At 25.3% G+C, this 18419-nt stretch overlaps 3 protein-coding genes across 3 annotated transcripts; 2 read left to right on the forward strand and 1 right to left on the reverse strand.

Moving 5' to 3' along the window:
• Positions 1-772: 772 nt before the first annotated feature.
• LOC134834632 (single-stranded DNA-binding protein, mitochondrial) lies at positions 773-1608 on the reverse strand. Its single transcript, XM_063849368.1, has 3 exons — positions 1475-1608; positions 1288-1372; positions 773-1216 (listed from the first exon to the last, which is right to left on the reverse strand). Exons 1-3 carry the CDS (start codon positions 1487-1489, stop codon positions 897-899), a joined length of 420 nt encoding a protein of 139 aa, XP_063705438.1. The 5' UTR covers positions 1490-1608; the 3' UTR covers positions 773-896.
• Positions 1609-3259: 1651 nt separating this feature from the next.
• LOC134834135 (enolase-phosphatase E1) lies at positions 3260-10455 on the forward strand. The gene is made up of 4 exons (XM_063848696.1): positions 3260-3467; positions 6165-6720; positions 7340-7521; positions 9435-10455. Exons 1-4 carry the CDS (start codon positions 3372-3374, stop codon positions 9888-9890), a joined length of 1290 nt encoding a protein of 429 aa, XP_063704766.1. The 5' UTR covers positions 3260-3371; the 3' UTR covers positions 9891-10455.
• A 2522-nt stretch (positions 10456-12977) lies between these two features.
• LOC134833812 (uncharacterized) lies at positions 12978-15205 on the forward strand. Its single transcript, XM_063848267.1, has 3 exons — positions 12978-13976; positions 14897-14995; positions 15056-15205. The coding sequence occupies exons 1-3, from the start codon at positions 12978-12980 to the stop codon at positions 15203-15205; spliced, it is 1248 nt and encodes a 415-aa protein (XP_063704337.1).
• The last annotated feature ends 3214 nt before the right edge of the window (positions 15206-18419 follow it).

The raw sequence follows: 18419 nt of genomic DNA on the forward strand, positions 1-18419 counted from the left end.
TTTTGAATAATTTTCAGTTTAATTTGACCAAAAAAAAATTTTTTTAATTTTTTAAAATACATATATATTTTTTTATTTTTTTTAATATTTAAAAATTATTTTATTTTTTTTTAAATAAAATATTTTATTTTTTTTAAATAATTTTGTCAAAAAAATCTCAAAGAAAATATTTTTTTTTAAATATTAAAAAAAATTTAAAAATTAAAATTAAAAAAAAATTGATTTGAGATCTCTAATTTTTTTAGAAAATTTTTAAAAATTTTTTTTCGAATAAATTTTTTTTTTTTGTGAAATTTAGAAAAAAATTAATCTATGAATAATTTAAAAATTTTGGAAAATACGATTCATTTTTTCAAATTTCTCATAAAACTAACTTACATAAAAATATTTAAAAAAAAAAGTAAAAAAAAACTTGCAAATTTTGTTAAAAAAATTTGAAGTTTTAAATTTTTTGAAAATGAGAAAAAATAAAAAAAAATATTTTTAACCTGATTTTATCATAAAATGAGACAAAATTCGAAAATAATTTAAAATTTTGTAAGAAAAGTGAGATTTTTTAAGAAATTGGAAATTTTTTGAAATTCATTGAAAAATTTAAAAAAATGGGAAAAAATTAAATCAAAAAAATTTTTTTAAATTTCAAAAAAAAAAAGAGTAAAAAAACGTCGAAATTTGGGAAAATTTATCAAAGATCGAAGGCCCAAAAAAAAATTTAAAAAACTCGAATCAGGTAAAATTAAAAAAAAATATAAAAATTTCTTATTTTGAACTTTTTCCTTTTATTTATTCGATATCTACTAACTTTAAAAGTACTTTTGGTGAAACTACAACTTTTTTCCTTCTTCTTACTTCAATAATCATAAAAAAATACTTCAAAAAAATCCCCCAACTTTTTCTCATTTCAGGAAAATCACGTCATCCGCAATGATACTCGTCGCTGGTTTCTTCTGTCCTTCGGCATCTGTAAACTCTCCGTAACTAATCCTTCCTTGAACCACTGCGCGTTGTCCTTTTTGCATGTATTGCAAGACATTATCGCGCAATGCCGGCTTAAAGACGACAACGCGATGCCAATCTGTGCGTTGACCCCAATCGCCGTTCTCGTAACGATAATTATCGTGTGTCGCAAGCGAAAAAACAACCGCTGGATGCTCGTTGTTGCCGCGTTTTTGGGGTTCAGCTCCCACACGCCCGAGAAGAGTCACTGTGTTGATGGCTTTTTTGAGAAAAAATTAAAAAATTAATTAAAAATTTTAAAATCAAAGAAATTTTTGGAAAATTTCTTACATTTTTCCATTCTTGCCGGCGCATCAGAGGAACATGTTCGAACAAGGCTTCGTCCCAAATTCATGAGAGCTGAGATTTTGGTTACCTGAGGGAGAGAATAAACAAAGGAACATGTGATTAATGTCAGAAATTTAACATTTTCTTGAAGAATTTTGAATGATACGATGAGAAATCTTAAAATTCTTACTTTGGAGGTCATCATGTTGTCTGTGATGGTTCTTTGAATTGGCTCTAAAATGCAAAAAACTTAATTTGGGATGAAAATATTTTCCCGGTTCTGTTCCGCGGGATTCTTTTTTTAAGACAATTTATCAATTTCATTCGTCTCATCAGATTAGGGTTGCCAAATATCATGAATTTAGAGGATTTCAAAAATTGCTGAAAATATGAGGGGGATACTTTTGAAGGGGGTTTTGTGTAAAATTATATTTTTGAAAAAAAATATGATTTATAAATAATTTAAACAAAATTTCAATTGAATAAAATATATAATTTATTTATTTAATATATAAAATTTATTTTTTTAAAATTATGATTATTTTTAGTTTTCAAATTTTAAGTAATGAAAAAAAAATATTCGATTTAAATTTTTTAGTAATTTTTTGAGAGATTAGATTGGAAGATCTGATAATCAATTAAAATATCCATCAAATTATTTAATATCAAAATTAAATTATTATTATTTTTGGGAAATTTAAAAAAAATTTATATTTTAAATATAAATAAATTTTAAAATCTGAACAAAAACTTTTTGACAAATTTCAAGAAAAAAAATTATTTAAAAGAGATAAAAATTTTCCAAAACTCAACATTTGTTTTTTAAATATTTAGTGAAATTTCAATTCAATTTTTCATTATTATTTTTTTCTTTAAACTTTTGTCAGTTGTCGCATTTGAAAAATCTATATTCTAATTACTTGAAATCCAAGTTAAAAATTTCATGAAAATGACCCGTTTTGACAAATATTCATTTAAAAAAATTTTTCTTCCAAATTAAATAATTTTGAATATAAAATTTGTATAAACTTAAATATGTTTTTCATAAAATTACTTAAAAATTGAAATTAATTAAAAAAAAAATATAAAAAAAAAGTTATTTCTTATGATTATTTTTTTTTTCATTTATTTTATTTCACAATCTTATGAAATCAATTTTAAAATAGAAAATCTCAACGAAATTCAAAAGAGGTAACTTTTAGTCTAAAATTATAAATTAAGAAAATAAAAGCTTTTATTAATAGTGAGGGTCTTAAAAGTTTCAAAATTCAAATACTAAACTGATACATTAAAAATTTTGAAAAAATGTTTTAAAAGTGAGACTTTTGTTTTAATTTTGTTTTATAAAATACATATTTGCTATATATAATAATATAAAATATCATTTTATATAATATTTATTTTATTTGAAAAAAAAATTAACCTCAATTCTTTCCAAATGAGATTATGAAAATTATACTTCACGAATCTTCTCAGTTTTTTCTGTTCTAAGTCAAGATAAGCTTAAAGAAAATGGCTTGGAGAATAAAAATAAAGATAATTAAAGGTAAAATTCGTATAAAATTATGAAAAACTTCCTATATATGATATGTAAAATTCATTGCATACCCAAACATATATTTTCGATTTAAAAATTTTTAAATAAAAAATTGAAAAAAAAATATGAGCTTTGTAAAAATTTTCCTAAAATAGAGAAATTTTTAAGTTTGTATCATTGAGAATCGAACATTTTCAAAAATTAAATATTTAAAAAAATTCTTATTTAAAATAAAAAAAATTCCAAAAAGTACACTTGGCAACCCTATTATACCGCTTCTCATTTCCATACGCCTCAAATCTCTTTGAATTAGCAAAAAACCAACACTCGTATGTTCCATACAGCCATAACTCGTATATCTCGTGCTGTTTATATGCCTTCTGTACGTACCGTACCGCCAAAAGAGTTGCAAGAAAACGCGAGAGAGGTCGGGTCGCATCATTTCTTCCTTTTCTCTGGCGGTGCAAAGAGCTCGTTCGCGAAAAATTAGTGCTTGAAAAAATAGTAATAATCAGAAAAAATTACCAAAAACCCGTAAAAACTATTAAACATGAGTGCTAAAGTCGAAATCAACGCAAAAACTCTCGCCAGCAAGGCCGTAATTTTGGATATTGAGGGAACAACCACTTCCATCTCCTTCGTCAAGGTAAGCGGCTGCGTCATTTGCCTTTTTTCACATAAATTCCCCGAAAATCCCGAAAAATTGTGTTAAAATCGGTGCTCGAAAGACTTTTTTATCGTTTTTTCGTAATTTTTTCGCGAAATTTGGAGGATTTTTTGTAGAAATTTGGATTAACCGGTAGGCTTCCATCGGATTTTTTCTCCAAAAAATCTTTTGTTCGTCGTGCACGACGTCTATGGGTACGCGCCGATTCAAAATGGAAGCTGTTTTGCCATAGATCGTCGTACCGGAACACAGTAAATAGCAAAAAAATTGCGAAAAATCCGTAAGATGCTCCTCTGTGTGTGCGAAACGGAATGGCCTTGTATCAAATTATCGATTTTTGCATATACTCGATGGCGAATCTACCTCACGCATAATTCTGTGCAGCCTGCGTTTTTTTTTAGTCGTTGGAGGAGCAACGACACGTTAGAACAAGTTTAGAACCATTTTTCTACGAGCGTAGCCAGAATTTTGCATTGAATTTTACAGCAAACGGTTTTTTTCGTTCGTTCGTTTGCTGTGTGGTGCGAAGATTAGTTTCTCGTACGTCTCGTGCACGGGGTCATTGAATTTTTTACGCGATGTAACCCAAACAGCAAAACAATGCGAAACTCGAAAAAAATAGGAAATGCCAAAAATTCGCGTAAATTTCAGTAAAAAAAATTTTAAAACGTGGTTCGGTTCGATTTTCAGCTGTCGCTCTTCAACTTTGGGACACCTGGCTCTTTAATTCTTCCGTATCTTCGTATTGTTCGTTTGTCTGTGTGTGTGTGTGAGATCGACCGGTGTTTTCCTATGTAAAAAAAATTGGAATAAAAAAAGACGATTAGTTTCCTCAAGCATTACAAAGAAACATCTAACGGTAAAAATTGGAGTTGTTGAACGTTTTATTGTTACAAAAGTTGAAAATTTATTAGAAAAAAAAGATTTTTGATGTGAAAAAGAAAGTTTTTTTTATTGAGGAAGTCGCGCGAATCAACAGGTCGGCGGATTTGTAAAAGCCGGTTGAGGGATTTTCGTTAAAAAATTAAAAATATTTTTTTTATGTGAAAAAAAAATTCTTAAAATTTAATTCTTGAAAAAAATTGATTGATTCTAAATAAAAAAAAATTAAAAAATAAAAAAAAATTAAAAAATTTTAACAATTTCAAAAATAATTATTTAATTAATTATAAAAAAATTAATTTAATTTAATAATTAAAAAAATATTTATTTTGATTTTTTTTTTCAATTAAATGTACGATTTTGATACAAAATAATTAAATTAAATCAAAAATTAAATAAGAATAATTAAAGTTGAATTAAAAAAATTGAAAAAATTGAAGAATTGAAAAAAAATTAATAAATTATTTTTTTCTTAAAATTTTGTGAAAAAGTGAATTTTTGTATTAAATTTTCAACCCAAAAGTCAATTATAGAGCAACAAAGTGAAATTTTTATTAAAATTTATGTTATTTTAATATTAAAAAATATAAGTTTTATTAATTTTTTTGAAAATTTCTTTGCAAATTAAAGTTATTTTTGTTCTGATACTCAATTTTTAGAATAAAGGAACTTTTGTTTTTGACAAAAATTGCTCAGTTTTACATTTTTTGTGAAATTTTTATATAATTTTATGAACTCAAAGTATATAAAAAAAAACAAAAATAAAAAAAATTGCGTTAATGAAAAAAATTTTTTTTAAATTTATTTATTTTTTTTATTAAATTTTGGCTGATTTGCTTATTTTTTGACAAATGAGAATTAAAATTTAAATTTTTTGACCTCTAAATGAATATTTTTTTTTTCAAAATTTAAAAAAATGAATTTTTTGTGCATTTTAGTTAGTTTTTGGGAAATTTAAATTAAAAAAATTTAAAAATTTGGTGAAAATAATTTAATTTTTATCTAAAAATTTTAAAATTGTAAAAGGATTGATTTTAAGTGTAAAAATACATTTAATGTTTTAAAAAAATTAATTTTTCTATTAATTTTTTTAATTAAATCTTAAAAATTCAATAAATTGTCTCTAAATAATAATAATAAATATAAATATATAATAATAATTTTTTTTTTTGAAGATTTTTATAAGAAATTACTCTAAAAAGAGACTCAAAAGTGAAATTTTAACAAAAAATCGTTAAATTTTGAAATATTTAGAACTTAAAACATTAAATTTTGTTTCTTCTATGAGAATTTCTTAACAAATTTTGATAATTTTTAAAAGCAACAGTCGAATTATGTTAATTTTTTATAAAAAAATAATAAAAATTTCAACTTATTAACTTTAAAACTTTCAATTTTTCACTTTTGAAGATAATTTTTGATCATTAAAAGGACAAATTCTGATTCTGACGATCGATTTTAGATCAACTCATGACTTTCCCGCTCGCAAACAATCGACAGCAGGCGTTCTCTTATGCAAAAACGAGGCAAAATTGCAACACCGATCGTCCATATTTCCATTACACTCCATATTTCAATTCTAAAAATAGATTTTAATGCACTCACTTACCTACCTAGTTGTTCTTTTCAAAAGACGAGCAGACGACCTACGTCTTCTTTCTTTGCATTTCTCGTACGTTTCGTGTCTCGTCGTACAATGCGTTCGTTGCTAGCCACATGCTGCGCTACGACATGCAAAGCAAAAAAAAGTAACATCCATTAATTCTCTCTCAATTTTTTTTTTCTCGTTTGCAGGACGTTCTCTTCCCCTACGTCAAGGAAAATGTCGAGAGTTTCTTGAAGGAAAACTTCCAGCAGGACGACGTAAAAGCCGTTGTTGCCCAATTGCGCGAACAAGCGATCGAAGATGTCAAGGCAGAAGTTGATGGAGCAGTTGCCATTGCCGAAGATACGGCCGACGAGGCGGAACAAATTGCCAGCATTGTCAAGAACGTCGAATGGCAAATGAGTTTGGATCGCAAAACGGCCGCCCTCAAGACGTTGCAAGGCCTGATCTACCCCAAGGGGTACAAAGATGGCAAATTGAAGGCGCAAGTGTACGAGGATGCCGCCAAAGCGATGGAAAGCTGGGTTGCTTCGGGCCACAAAATCTACATTTACTCGAGCGGAAGCGTCGATGCGCAAAAATTGTTGTTCGCCCATACCGAACACGGCGATTTGTCGGCACACATTTCCAACTATTTCGATACTGCCGTTGGCGCCAAGCAGGAAAGCAAGAGTTATGCTGCCATTGCCAAGGAAATTGACTTTGCACCCGAAGAAGTTGTCTTCCTCACTGATGTCGTCAAAGGTACGCTGAAAAATTTGAATTTTTAATTTTAACGGAAAATTTTTTGAATTGACATTTCTCAAATTTTGTCAAACTTTTGGAAAAAATTAATTTTTTAATGATTTTTTAACAAAAGACTTAAAAAAATTGATATTTTTCCATAATTTGAAAGTTTTAAAGAAAAATTTGTGAAATGTCAATTCAAAAAAATTTCCGTTATAAATTTCAATTTAATTTTTTGAATTGAAATTTTATAAATTTTTCATTAAAACTGTCGAATTATTGAAAAATTTTAAATTTTTAATGATTCTTCAACAAAATAAATAATTTTTTCTTTATTTTGACATTTAAAAAAAAAAAATTTAGAAATGTCAATTCAAAAAATGACCGTTAAAAATTTTAATTTATTTTTTTACTTGAAATTTTTAAAACTTTTCATTTAAACATTTTAAATTCAAGAAAAATTTTAATTTTTTGATGTTTTTTAATCTTTAATACTTAAAATTTTATATTTTTTTATAAGTTATAAATTTGAATGAAAAATTTTTAAAATGTCAATTCAAAAAATGACCGTTAAAAATTTTAATTTCTTAAAAAAATTCAAAAAACTAATTTTTCTTTTTAATTTTCCTTCAAACAGAGGCTGAAGCTGCCAAGGAAGCAGGACTCAACGTTGTCCTCGTCTCGCGTCCCGGAAATGCTGACTTAACTGACGAAGAAAAGACCCAATATCCCGTCGTTGAGTCGTTCGAAAGCGTTGCTCTCGAATCCGTTGGCGGCGTAAAGCGCAAAATCGAAGAAGTCTCCTCGGAACAACAACAGGTAAATACGAATTTGTAAATTTTATGATTTATTTTTCTAAACTTTCGTCGAAAAATCATCTTTAAGATCGTGATTGGTTTCTAACAAGACAAGTAAAATAGTTGAAAATTTATTGTTCAAGTGATATGTAAAAAAAAAAGTAATGCACAAGTCATCATTTATTTTTTCATTTAATTCACAATTATTATTCACTAACATCTTCATCTAACATTGTTTCATTTGGATTTGGTCTTCTTTTATTTGTCATGTAGTGTCATTTTTTCATCTCTTTTAAAGGGCGAGGAAATTAGGAAAATTGTTTTAAATTTTTAATTGATTAAAAATTTAAAGTAAAAAAAATAATTAATTAAAAATTAATCAAAAAAATAATTTTAAATTTATTAACGGTAATTTTTTTGAATATCAAAAATTTTTGATTCAAACTTTCAAATTATAGAAAATTTAAAAATTTTTTAATAAAAAGATTTAAAAAAAAATTAATTAATTAATTAAAAATTAATTTTTCTATAAAAAGATCAAAATAGATCAAAAAAATTTAATTAAAAAAAAGCATTAAAAATTTTAAAATTATTATTTATTTATTTTTCACTGTTTTGCGCAAATTAAATTAATTTTTGTTAAAATTTAATTATTTTTTTTTAATTTAAAATTTTAAAATTTTTATTAAAAATCAACAAAATATTTTTGAGATTTTTTTAAAATTATATTTTTATTAAAAATATTAATTGGACACTAGTTTTATTTATTTTTTTTTGTTTTTAATTTTTTTAAACAATATTTTAAATATTTTTTTATTTAATATTTCTATAAATTAAAAATTAATTTTTAAAATAATAAAAAAAATAAAATTTTAATTGAAAAATATATTTTAAAAATATTATTCTATTCTTGAAATTAATTTATTGAAAATTCAATTTTTTAATTTGTCAGAAAATTAAATTAAAATTAATTTTTTATAGTTTTTTAATAAAATTTCGAATTTGATCTCAAACTTTTATTCAAAATCTGCAATTTTTTAAAAAATTATTTAAAAAATAAAAAATTATTAAAAAAGAAAATTTATTAAAATTTAAAACAATTTTCCTAATTTCTCTCATCTAAAATAATTTTCTATCATATTTCTTTCATTCTAACTCACAATTTCCGTCACTTCATAAAAAAATCACCTTCATTAACACCGAAAATTCATCATCAATAAAAAAACCGGAACACTCCTTTATTATCTCGTTTTTTTCTTGATTTTTTCTCTCGCACAGGAGGAATAGATCCTAAAACCGGGTCCTACTGTCGACAGATTTTGGCAAAAAAATTAACCTATTACAATTAATTAAAATTAAAAAATGAATCGAATTCATTAAAAATTATATCAAAATATAGAAAATAACCACAACAGGACGAATAAAAACGTACTTACCTAAAAATTAAATTAATATTAAAAAAAAATTGATGTTAACTTTTCAAAAAACTTCCGAAAGATCCTCGATCTCAAAAAAATATTTAATTTTCTTACCATGATTTTTTTTTTAAATAATTAAAAATTAAATTTTAAGTAATAATAAGAAAAAAAGTACAAAGCAGTTTATTTCGAAGAAAATGTTTTTTTTTTCAATAAAAAATTGTTAATTCGAAAATTGGAAATAAATAAAGTTTGATTGAAATAAATGTGACAAAAAAAAACAATTCTGGGTTTCATTTTGTGCGGTTTTTCGCTTCGAGTGTGGAACGAGCGTGACTTTGAGCAAATCCAAACGATACTAATCAAATTTTATTTGTTCAAAATCTTTTCAGCTATTTTTATATTTGCAGGTTTTTTCAGTTTTTTTTTGTTCTTTTTCAGGTTTTTTCAATTTTTTTTAAAATTTTCAAAGCAAAAATTAATTAAATTTTTTTTTAAATTTTTTTTTTTCAATTAGGAGGAAGCTCCCACAAAAGTTGTAAAGACTGACGAAGACAAAACTGATGCTGCTGCTCCCGCTGAAACTCCCGTTGCGGAAGAAACTGCCGCTCCTGCAGCAGCTGATTCGACCGAAGACGAGCCCATGGTCGATGTTGTCGAATCCACAGCAACTGAAACTGCCACAGAAACTGCCGAAGCGGAAGCTGTCGTCGAAAAAGTCGAAGAAAAGACGGAAAAAGTCGCCGAGGAAACCACCAATGGGCACACGAACGGCGAAAAAACCAATGGACACGCCGAAGTCGCCATGGAGGAAGACACAAAGACAGAAAATGGCACCACAACTGACGAGGTAGTCGAAAAAGTCGAAGCTGCCACTGCCAAATTGGAAGAATCAGCTGAGGAACTCAAAGCTAAGAAACTCGCCGAAGCCGAGCCCGAAGTTGCACCGCCCGTCGAAACAGTCGAGGCATAATTTTGCTAATTTTTTCGCCGCAAACAAACATCATAACCACTCCAGACTCTCTTTTTTGTAATATTAAATAAGAAACAAAGTAGCTGTGTGTCTCTTTCTGTGAACAAAAACGAAAATCTGACATTTTTGACGATTAGACATGAAATAATTTACCTTTTTATATCATTATATTGTATTGTATTACCTAAAACATGACAATTCATCATAAATATTACTAAAAATAAGTATTTAAGAAATTGTAATAAGGCCTAACAGCACACATATTACTTAACACAATAAAAGACTTGAAAATTCCTAAATTATTACAACAAAAACCGAAAAGTATTCAAAAATTCATTCCTAGAATCGATTTTAGCAAAAAAAAGTATTAAAATTGTACTTAAAAAAATTTTTGTATACTTAAAAAAAAAAATAATTATTAGGCGATTAATTTATAAAATAAATAAAAATGGACTGCAGTTATGTGTACAACACAAAAAAAATCTCACACAGGTCAAAAAATAAAAATCTTGTTAAAAAAACAAAAAATTACTTGATAGACTGATACTCCCAATACGGCTCTCTATTTATATTAAAAAAAAAATTAAATTAATTAAATTCGATAAAAATTAATTTTTTTTAAACGGACTTTTTCATGGACCACACAGTTGTAAAATAATTGTAAAGTCGATCAATTTTAACGATTTTTTAAACAAAATAAAAATTATAAAATAATAAAAAATAGAATAATGCACTGAAATATCCCAGATTAAAAAAAACTTGCATTTATTAATTAAAACTTAAGCAGTATGTTATCCCAAGCATTTTTTTATTAGTTTCAAATCAAGAATTATTAGGCATCCTATTATATATTAATAATAACATATTTAGGTAATATTTTTATATAATTAATCTGAACGACGAAGCACGCCAAGCTAATAAAAACATTATTTATTTGCTGAGAAAGGAAGAGAAGGAAGAAAGAAGAAAAATAAAATAAATAAAAAAAAAATTGAGAAAAAAAATATTTTGTTTAAGTTTTTTTTTTACGATTTTTGAAGAAAAAAAATAATAATTATTTTTTATTTTTAAATTGATCAAAAAACAAACGAAAGAAATGAAGACAAAATAAAAACGGAAATCTAGAATAAAAATAAATGGAGTTTTTATTTTAATTTGAAAAATTTTATTGGAAATTTCCTTTTCTTTTTGATGTTTGTCTCTTGTTTAATTTGAAAATTAGAAACAAATTTCATTGAAAAAAACCCTCATTGAAAAAAAAAAAAGAACAAAAAAATTTTATTTTACATTTTTTAAATTAATTTTTAAATTTTTAAAAATTAAAAAAAAAATTTTTTAAAAATTTTTTAAGGAATATTCATGAATTTAGTTTTTAACTAAAATTGAAAATTAATTTTTTTTTTCATTAATTTTTTTTTAAAATTTCTTTTCCTGTAAGATTTTTAAAATTCTAAAAAAATTATTAAATAATTTATTATTTTTTTTTTAATTACAAAACTTTTATTATGTATATAAATAAAAAATAAATTTTTAAAGATTTTTAGAAATTATAATTTAATTTTTTTTATTTCAATTTTTTAAAATTTTTTAAAAATATTTTGATATTTTAAGTTTCTTTAATTAGAAAAATAAATTAAATACTTACAAAATTTTTTTTGTTAATGAAACTTTCATGAATTTTTCAAGAAATTAATTTTTAACTTAAATTAATTATTTTTTTTTTTTCATTAATATTTTTAAATATTTATTTTTTAATTTTTTTCGTGTAAGATTTTTAAATTTCTTTTCAAAAAATTATATAAAAAAATTTAAATTTTTATATAAAGTTTTTTTAACTCATAATAATTTAAATTAAATTAAACAAATTTTTTCTATTGTTTATTTTAATTTTTTAATGAACTTTTTATAAATTTATTAAAAAGTTAGTTTTTAATTTTTTTTTTAATAATTATTTTTTAACATTTTTTTAAAAAAGATTTTTCAATTTTTTATACGTATTATTTTTTCTATTTTTTTATTCTTTAATTTCTAATGATTTAAAATCAATCAAATTAATTTTTCAATCTAAAAATTTTTAAATTCATTTAACTTTTATATTATTTAAATTGATAATTTAATTCAAATTATTATCAATTAAAATATTAAAAAAAATATTAAAATTAGAAAAATTAATTTCAAGGTTAAATATTTAAAAAATTTTCTTTAAAATTAATTAAAATAATTTTTCTTAAAAAAAAATTGTTTAAAAAACTGTAATTTTGATAATTTTTTATTAAAAATTTGGCTTATAGACAATTAAAATTCACACTTTCGAAGAAAATTGTATCTCGAAAAAGAAAATTTATTATTCAAAACTTTTATTTTCGAGAACAATTTATTTTTAAAAAATTGTGATTTTCAGATATTTTATAAAAAAATTAAAAATTTTAAAGAAAACTTCATATTTTTCATTAAAAATTTACTTTTCAGAAAGAAAAAAAAATGAACCAATATTAAAAATTTCGTAAAATTCATTAAAAATATTAAGACTTTTAAATATTTCATGTTAAAAAATTCATGAAAATTTCATTTTTAGTCACGAGAAGTTTATTTAAAAATTCCTTCATAAAAACGATCAACTCATCACAAAACCTGCTAAAGTGAAAGCCCATCTGCCCTTTTTAAAGCACAAATCTTCGTATTTTCGGATCCGGATGACTGCCTGAGGTTACCTATCATCAAATCTCGTAGCAAACAGAGAGAAAATTTTTCGCCACAACCCACATCTCATGTACTTATGTTTATTATGTTTGCTTCTGAAACAATATTATCATCTTTTTTTTCTTGCTGTGCGCTCTCAAGCAAATATTATTTGCTATCTTTGATTTGCCTTTCGGCAACATAAACTAGTCTTCGAACGCATCGCACGTGCTTTCATTTCTGTGTGTGTGGCTGGCCATTAATGACGACTTTGCGTAATTCGAATTTAATCGAAGACACATTTTCGGTTCTCAAGATTAACTTTTCGAATGACGTGACGTCCTAAAAGCCTTTTTTAAGAAAATTTTTTTGAGTTTTTGGTCATTTTTCGTTTGGATTTCATCGAAAATGGGTCTCGAATCGGGTTACGTGAAAATTTTGAAATTTTTTAAAATTTTTGGTCTCGTGCCAAATCAACTTAACGAACCAAATTTAGTTATTTCGCGACGTTACGCGTCTTTAATTATAATTTTTTTGACTTTTTATTGGGCAGTTTTGCTCCTGTCCTTCTGGGTGCCTCACGGAAAAGATGTCAACAAGATTTCCGTCATCTCGAATTGGATTCAGCTCCTTTTCAATGCCGTTACGTTGAGTGTTGCCTTGGGTTATCCCATCGTGGCGTCGCCAATTGTCTCACGTATTCGCAATCTCTTTGCCAATTTCGATCAGAAAGTCGCTGCGAACGGTGTCGAAGGCGATTCACGTAAAATATCACGAAAAATTGGATTCATCGTTGGTCCATTGGTGACTTTTAACTCGTACATGTTAGTTTACGACCTTTATGTGACGTGTTTCCATACCGCAGTGAGCCATTTTTGGTATTGGCTTTTGACATTTTTGCCTCTTTTTGTCTACTCGTTCGGTGTTGGAGCCGCGCTTTGTGTTTTGACGCATCTTCGAGCGCGTTTTAAAATTCTCAATAAGCAACTTTTGCGTGAAATTAGGACCGACAAGTGTGGCGTCGTCATTGAAGTGCTCAAAACAGGCGAAATTCGAAAAGATGGCAAAAAATTACGCGATACGTTCCATTTGATGCACGATTTGTACGAATTGGCAAAATTAATTGGCGATTACTATGGGCCGATGTTTCTGGCGGTTTTTACGGCAATTTTTGTCGTTACGACAATTCAAACTTATTATATTTACACGTTTTTCTTGTCGTTTGAAGTCATGGGATCCGATGTCATTTGGAGCATTATTTTGAGTGCAAATATTATTTTGCTGAATTTTTCCTTGGTTTTCTCGATTACGTGGATTTGTGAGGCGATTTCGAACGAAAGTAAAGTTGCCATTGATAGAATTGCCAATTTGAAGATTAATGGGACTGTTTCGGTGAATGAAGCTGAGGTAAGTTTTAATTTTTTACCTAAAAATATAAATAAAATAAATTAAAAAAAAAATTAAATTAAAAAAAATATTAAATAAATAAAAAATTATTAATTAAATAAAAAAAAATATTAAATAAAAAAAAATAAATTTAAAAGCATTCGTGAAAAAAATTATTATTTTTAAAAATTTTTCTTGAAATTAAAATTTTTTATTTTTTCGAAAAAAAAAACCTTTTTTTTAAATGATTGTAAAAATTTTAAAGTTCAATTTTTTAATTTAAAAAATTTTTATAAATTATTTGATTTTTTTAATTTAAAAAATTAAATTAATTATTAATTATTTTACATTTTTCTAAAAAAAAAGTAAAATTTATTAATTTTTTAAAATTAAGCCAAAAATTTCCCTTATATTTTGAGCTTATAAAAAAATTGTTTGAATTTTTTATTTTAATTTATTTTATTTAATTTAATTTATTTTAATTTTTTTTTCATAAATATTATCATAAATTATTTTTTCAAAAAAATTATTTTTTTGAAAATTTTTTTAGTTCTAAATTTTTATTTTGAAAAAACTTAAAATTTTTACAAAAATTATTGAAAAACTAAAAAAATAATTTTAATTCGAAATTCTAAGAAAAAAATCATTTTTCAAAATTTAGAAAAATTAAAAAAATCATGAGAAATTGTGTGAAAATCAGAAATTCTCGTAAAATTTAAAAAGCTTAAAAAATTATAAAAAATAATTTCATTTAAATTTGGTAATAAAAATAAAAAAAAATTAGTTAATAAAAATTTAAAAGAAAAAAAATAATTAATTATTAAAAAAAAATTAATAAAAATTTTAGAAAAAATCATAAAAAAAACTTTTATAATCAGGAGGTTTTGAAATTTATAAAAATATTAATTTTCTATAATTATTTATATTTTTTTTATTTTCAGGACGTTCAAAGAATTGCAAACTGCTTTAGCTGCACAACCTCTTCAATAACTTTTTCAGCTAATGGATTTTTCAACATCAACTATTCAATGTTATGTTCCGTAAGACTTAAAATTTTTCAAGCTCAAATCTTAATTTACTTAAAAATGAAACTTCTTTAGATGATCGGCGGCATCACAACTTACCTCATAATTTACATTCAATTCTACTCTCTGTACGGGCAAGAAGACGAACTCCCATCTGGACATCGTTCCAACGGAATGGATCAAGAATTAAGAGATTCTCTCTTGAACGAATCCGAATCCGATTAATTGCTGAATTTGCATCAAAGACTCTCCTGCTGTGTTTGAAGTGATTAATAAATGTTGTTTGAATCAATCAAAAAAAAAAAAAAAACTTTCCTCAAGTCTATCAAAAGTCAAAAAATTTCACTGATTAATCGATCTGCAAAGTAACATGATATCGCAAAGCAATAAATCGTTTAACAGTCTACTTTTGCTGCAGCAGAGAGAAAAAAAATCTCGCATATAATGTTAGATTACAGTTTTATCGTAATTAATTTATCTAAATAAACTGTAAAAGTGCATCTCGCAGGTAATGTTTTACACTGATGTATTGCCACGAAGAGTTAAATGTAAGAAAAAATTACTTGGAAATTGTTGCACTTCACAAGAGCGTCTTTCGTGTACTTACGAGGTGTTTAGAAACAGAAAGAAGCATTTTTTGTGTGTGAAATTTATTACAATTTTTTTTTCTCGAGCTCTTGAGCGGTCGAAATGAATACGATGTTGTTGTTAGACTTACCTAAGTGGTGCATATTAAAAGATTACCTTACTCGATGGTCTTTAATGGAATTCATCAAGCAGTGACGTATCCTGTGTTTGAGGTTTTGGGTTTCAAAAGGCGATGAAAATAGGTAAGAACTTAAAAACTTCTTAATTTATAATTATTTTTTTAATTTTTTTTTCTCCTCAAGAAAATTTTATCAAATCCTTCAACTATAGGAGAAAACTGAATATGAACTCTTAAGCCATTAAGCCTTAATTCTGTATGAGATGACAGGTTCTTTCTACTGCTTATATAAGATTTTATTTCAGATGAATTACAGAATGAAACTAAGTATAACAAATTTATTAAAACATTTTCTTCAAGTTATGCAAAATTGCCCAAAAATATTTCAAGGAATCTTAGAAGAACAGAAACCTGAATCAATAACCGCTGTCAAATTATCGAACATGTATATTGAACAAAACTTGGGACTATGATATGGAAACTCTACCGAAGCAACTCTCCATACTGAAATTCCGCCAAAAGAAGAGTATTGATACCAATTATATTTCGAGCAGGAAGATCAATGTTTTCTATTGAAACCTTTTGTTCAAGGTAAGGGTTCAACAAATAAGAGACCAAAAGCTGCTAAGAGATGTAAGGAAAACTAAAAGGTGCTTTTCTTACAGAGCGAGATTACTCGAGATTTTTGCTTTGACTTTGATTGTTTTGAAAACATTATTTACAATTCGTTCGCTTCAAAAATTTAAAATTTTCCGTCATATAAGAAACTTACTACCTATCAAAGTATGGATTGTTGAAGACATTCTCGATAAAAATTAGACCCATGAAGTAAAAATTTTTAAGTAATTTTTTTACATAAATTTTTTGAAAAGCCAATAATTCAACTGCTTCATTTTTAATTCAAAATTTTTTATTGAGCTTATTTACCTCAAAAAAAAAATAAAATAAAATAAAAATTGTGCCCTTTTTGCGTTCCCCCCAACCTCCATCTCTGTCGTAATTTCAAACAATGCAGCACAGAAAAAAAGTAAAATAATAAAAACGAACGATGAGTGAAGTGCACGATAATCTAGATATTTTGCTTTACTTTTTTTTCCTCTTTTGATTTTTCTCCGTATCTCCCTGCGATCTCTTTCATAAAATATTTTGCATTGAATGCGTCGACCATCTCTCCGTTCGCTATAAGCTAGAGATACCAAAGAGATAGAGAGAAGCAGCAACAAAAAAAAAGTGTACACAGGTGTGTTGCATTATTTAAAAACAACAACTTCTCTGCTTAGCTTAGACCTAGGCCTGCAAGTCGTATTAAGTGCGATGTTCAACATCAAGGCAAGTAAAAGTTTAATTTGGTTAAACTATTTCTTGTGTGTTTCATCAGTATCGAGTTACTTGCATCGTTTCGCAATAACTTGTTGAATTGAAATTTGCTACGTTCAAAAAAAAAAAAAAAAGATTTACACACAAAAAAAGGCGAACAGCACGAACATTGGAAACAATCGACAATTGTTGGTTGGTCATTGCTTGTTGTTCTTTTTTTTTTTGGCATGTAATGAACGTTCCTTGAACCCAAAAATGTCTCTTCTTTTGTTTTATTGTTCTTTCCGATTCTTTCTTTTGATTCTTCTGTGTTTTTGGTGATTCCGAATAATTTGCGATAATAACTGTTACTTGGTCAGTTCATAAGTTGGAAATTATATCCGTCTTGTTTCTTTTATTCCAATGTATCGAAGTTGGTTTCAAGAACTTCAAAAGTGAAATACTTCAATTTTTTTTCTTATATTAAAGTCAAAAAAAAAAAGTATAAGTTGAAGAAAACAGCTGAAATGTTTTTTCGAGAAGACCAAAAAAAATTTAATTTTTTTCAAATTTCGAAAACAAAAAGTTTAAATTAATGAGAAGACCAAAATTTAAGTAAATTCATAAACTTAAAAAAGAGCTGAAAATTTTAAGTTTTAAGAGCTAAGTTCCAAATTTCAAACCAGAAAAGCTTTCAGAAGCTCTTGAATCTCTTTTTGAGATTATTTTTACTTTAAATTCATAAAAACTGAAAGAAAAAACAATTAAAAAATTGGGGCTGAAAAAATGTAAAAACTAAAATGAGCTGAAATTCTTAAAATTTTAGAGCTAAATCCAAATTTTTGAACCGAACAAATTTTTTCGAGCTGAAAATCTTTTCTGAAATGTTTTTTCAGTTAAAATTCATAAAAACTGAAGAGTTTGAATTGATGAAAGTATCAAAAGCTGAAAATTTTTAAAAAACTGAAAAAAGCTGAAATTTTTAAAAATTTTCGAAAAGTTTAAAAAAACTGTTTAAATTTATGAAAACTGAAAACTAAGAAATTTAATTTATTTAAAAAAAATCAAAAGCTGAAAAGTTTAAAAAAACTGAAAAGAGCTAAAATTCTAAATTCTGAATCGAACAAGTTAAAGTACTCAATTTTCTTTTAGTTTTTTAAAAAAAATTAAGTTTTCAAGTTAAAATTTAAAATCTAAAAAAAATTCAAATTTCAAAACAAAAATTTTAAAAACTAAAAGCTTTCAGCTCTTAATTCTAATTTCAAAATTATAATTCTTTAGAGCTGAAAACTTCAGATTTTCAAATTTTTGTTTTAAATTTTCAAAAAATTGTCTCTTGTCACCTTACAAACTGCAATTCCGTCGTCATCAGTTATTAGCCGATTGTAATCTACTCACACATCAACCATCGCATCAATCTAGTTAATTTAATTTAAA

The sequence above is a fragment of the Culicoides brevitarsis genome, chromosome 3 (assembly GCF_036172545.1).
Source record: "Culicoides brevitarsis isolate CSIRO-B50_1 chromosome 3, AGI_CSIRO_Cbre_v1, whole genome shotgun sequence".
Lineage (NCBI taxonomy): Eukaryota > Metazoa > Arthropoda > Insecta > Diptera > Ceratopogonidae > Culicoides > Culicoides brevitarsis.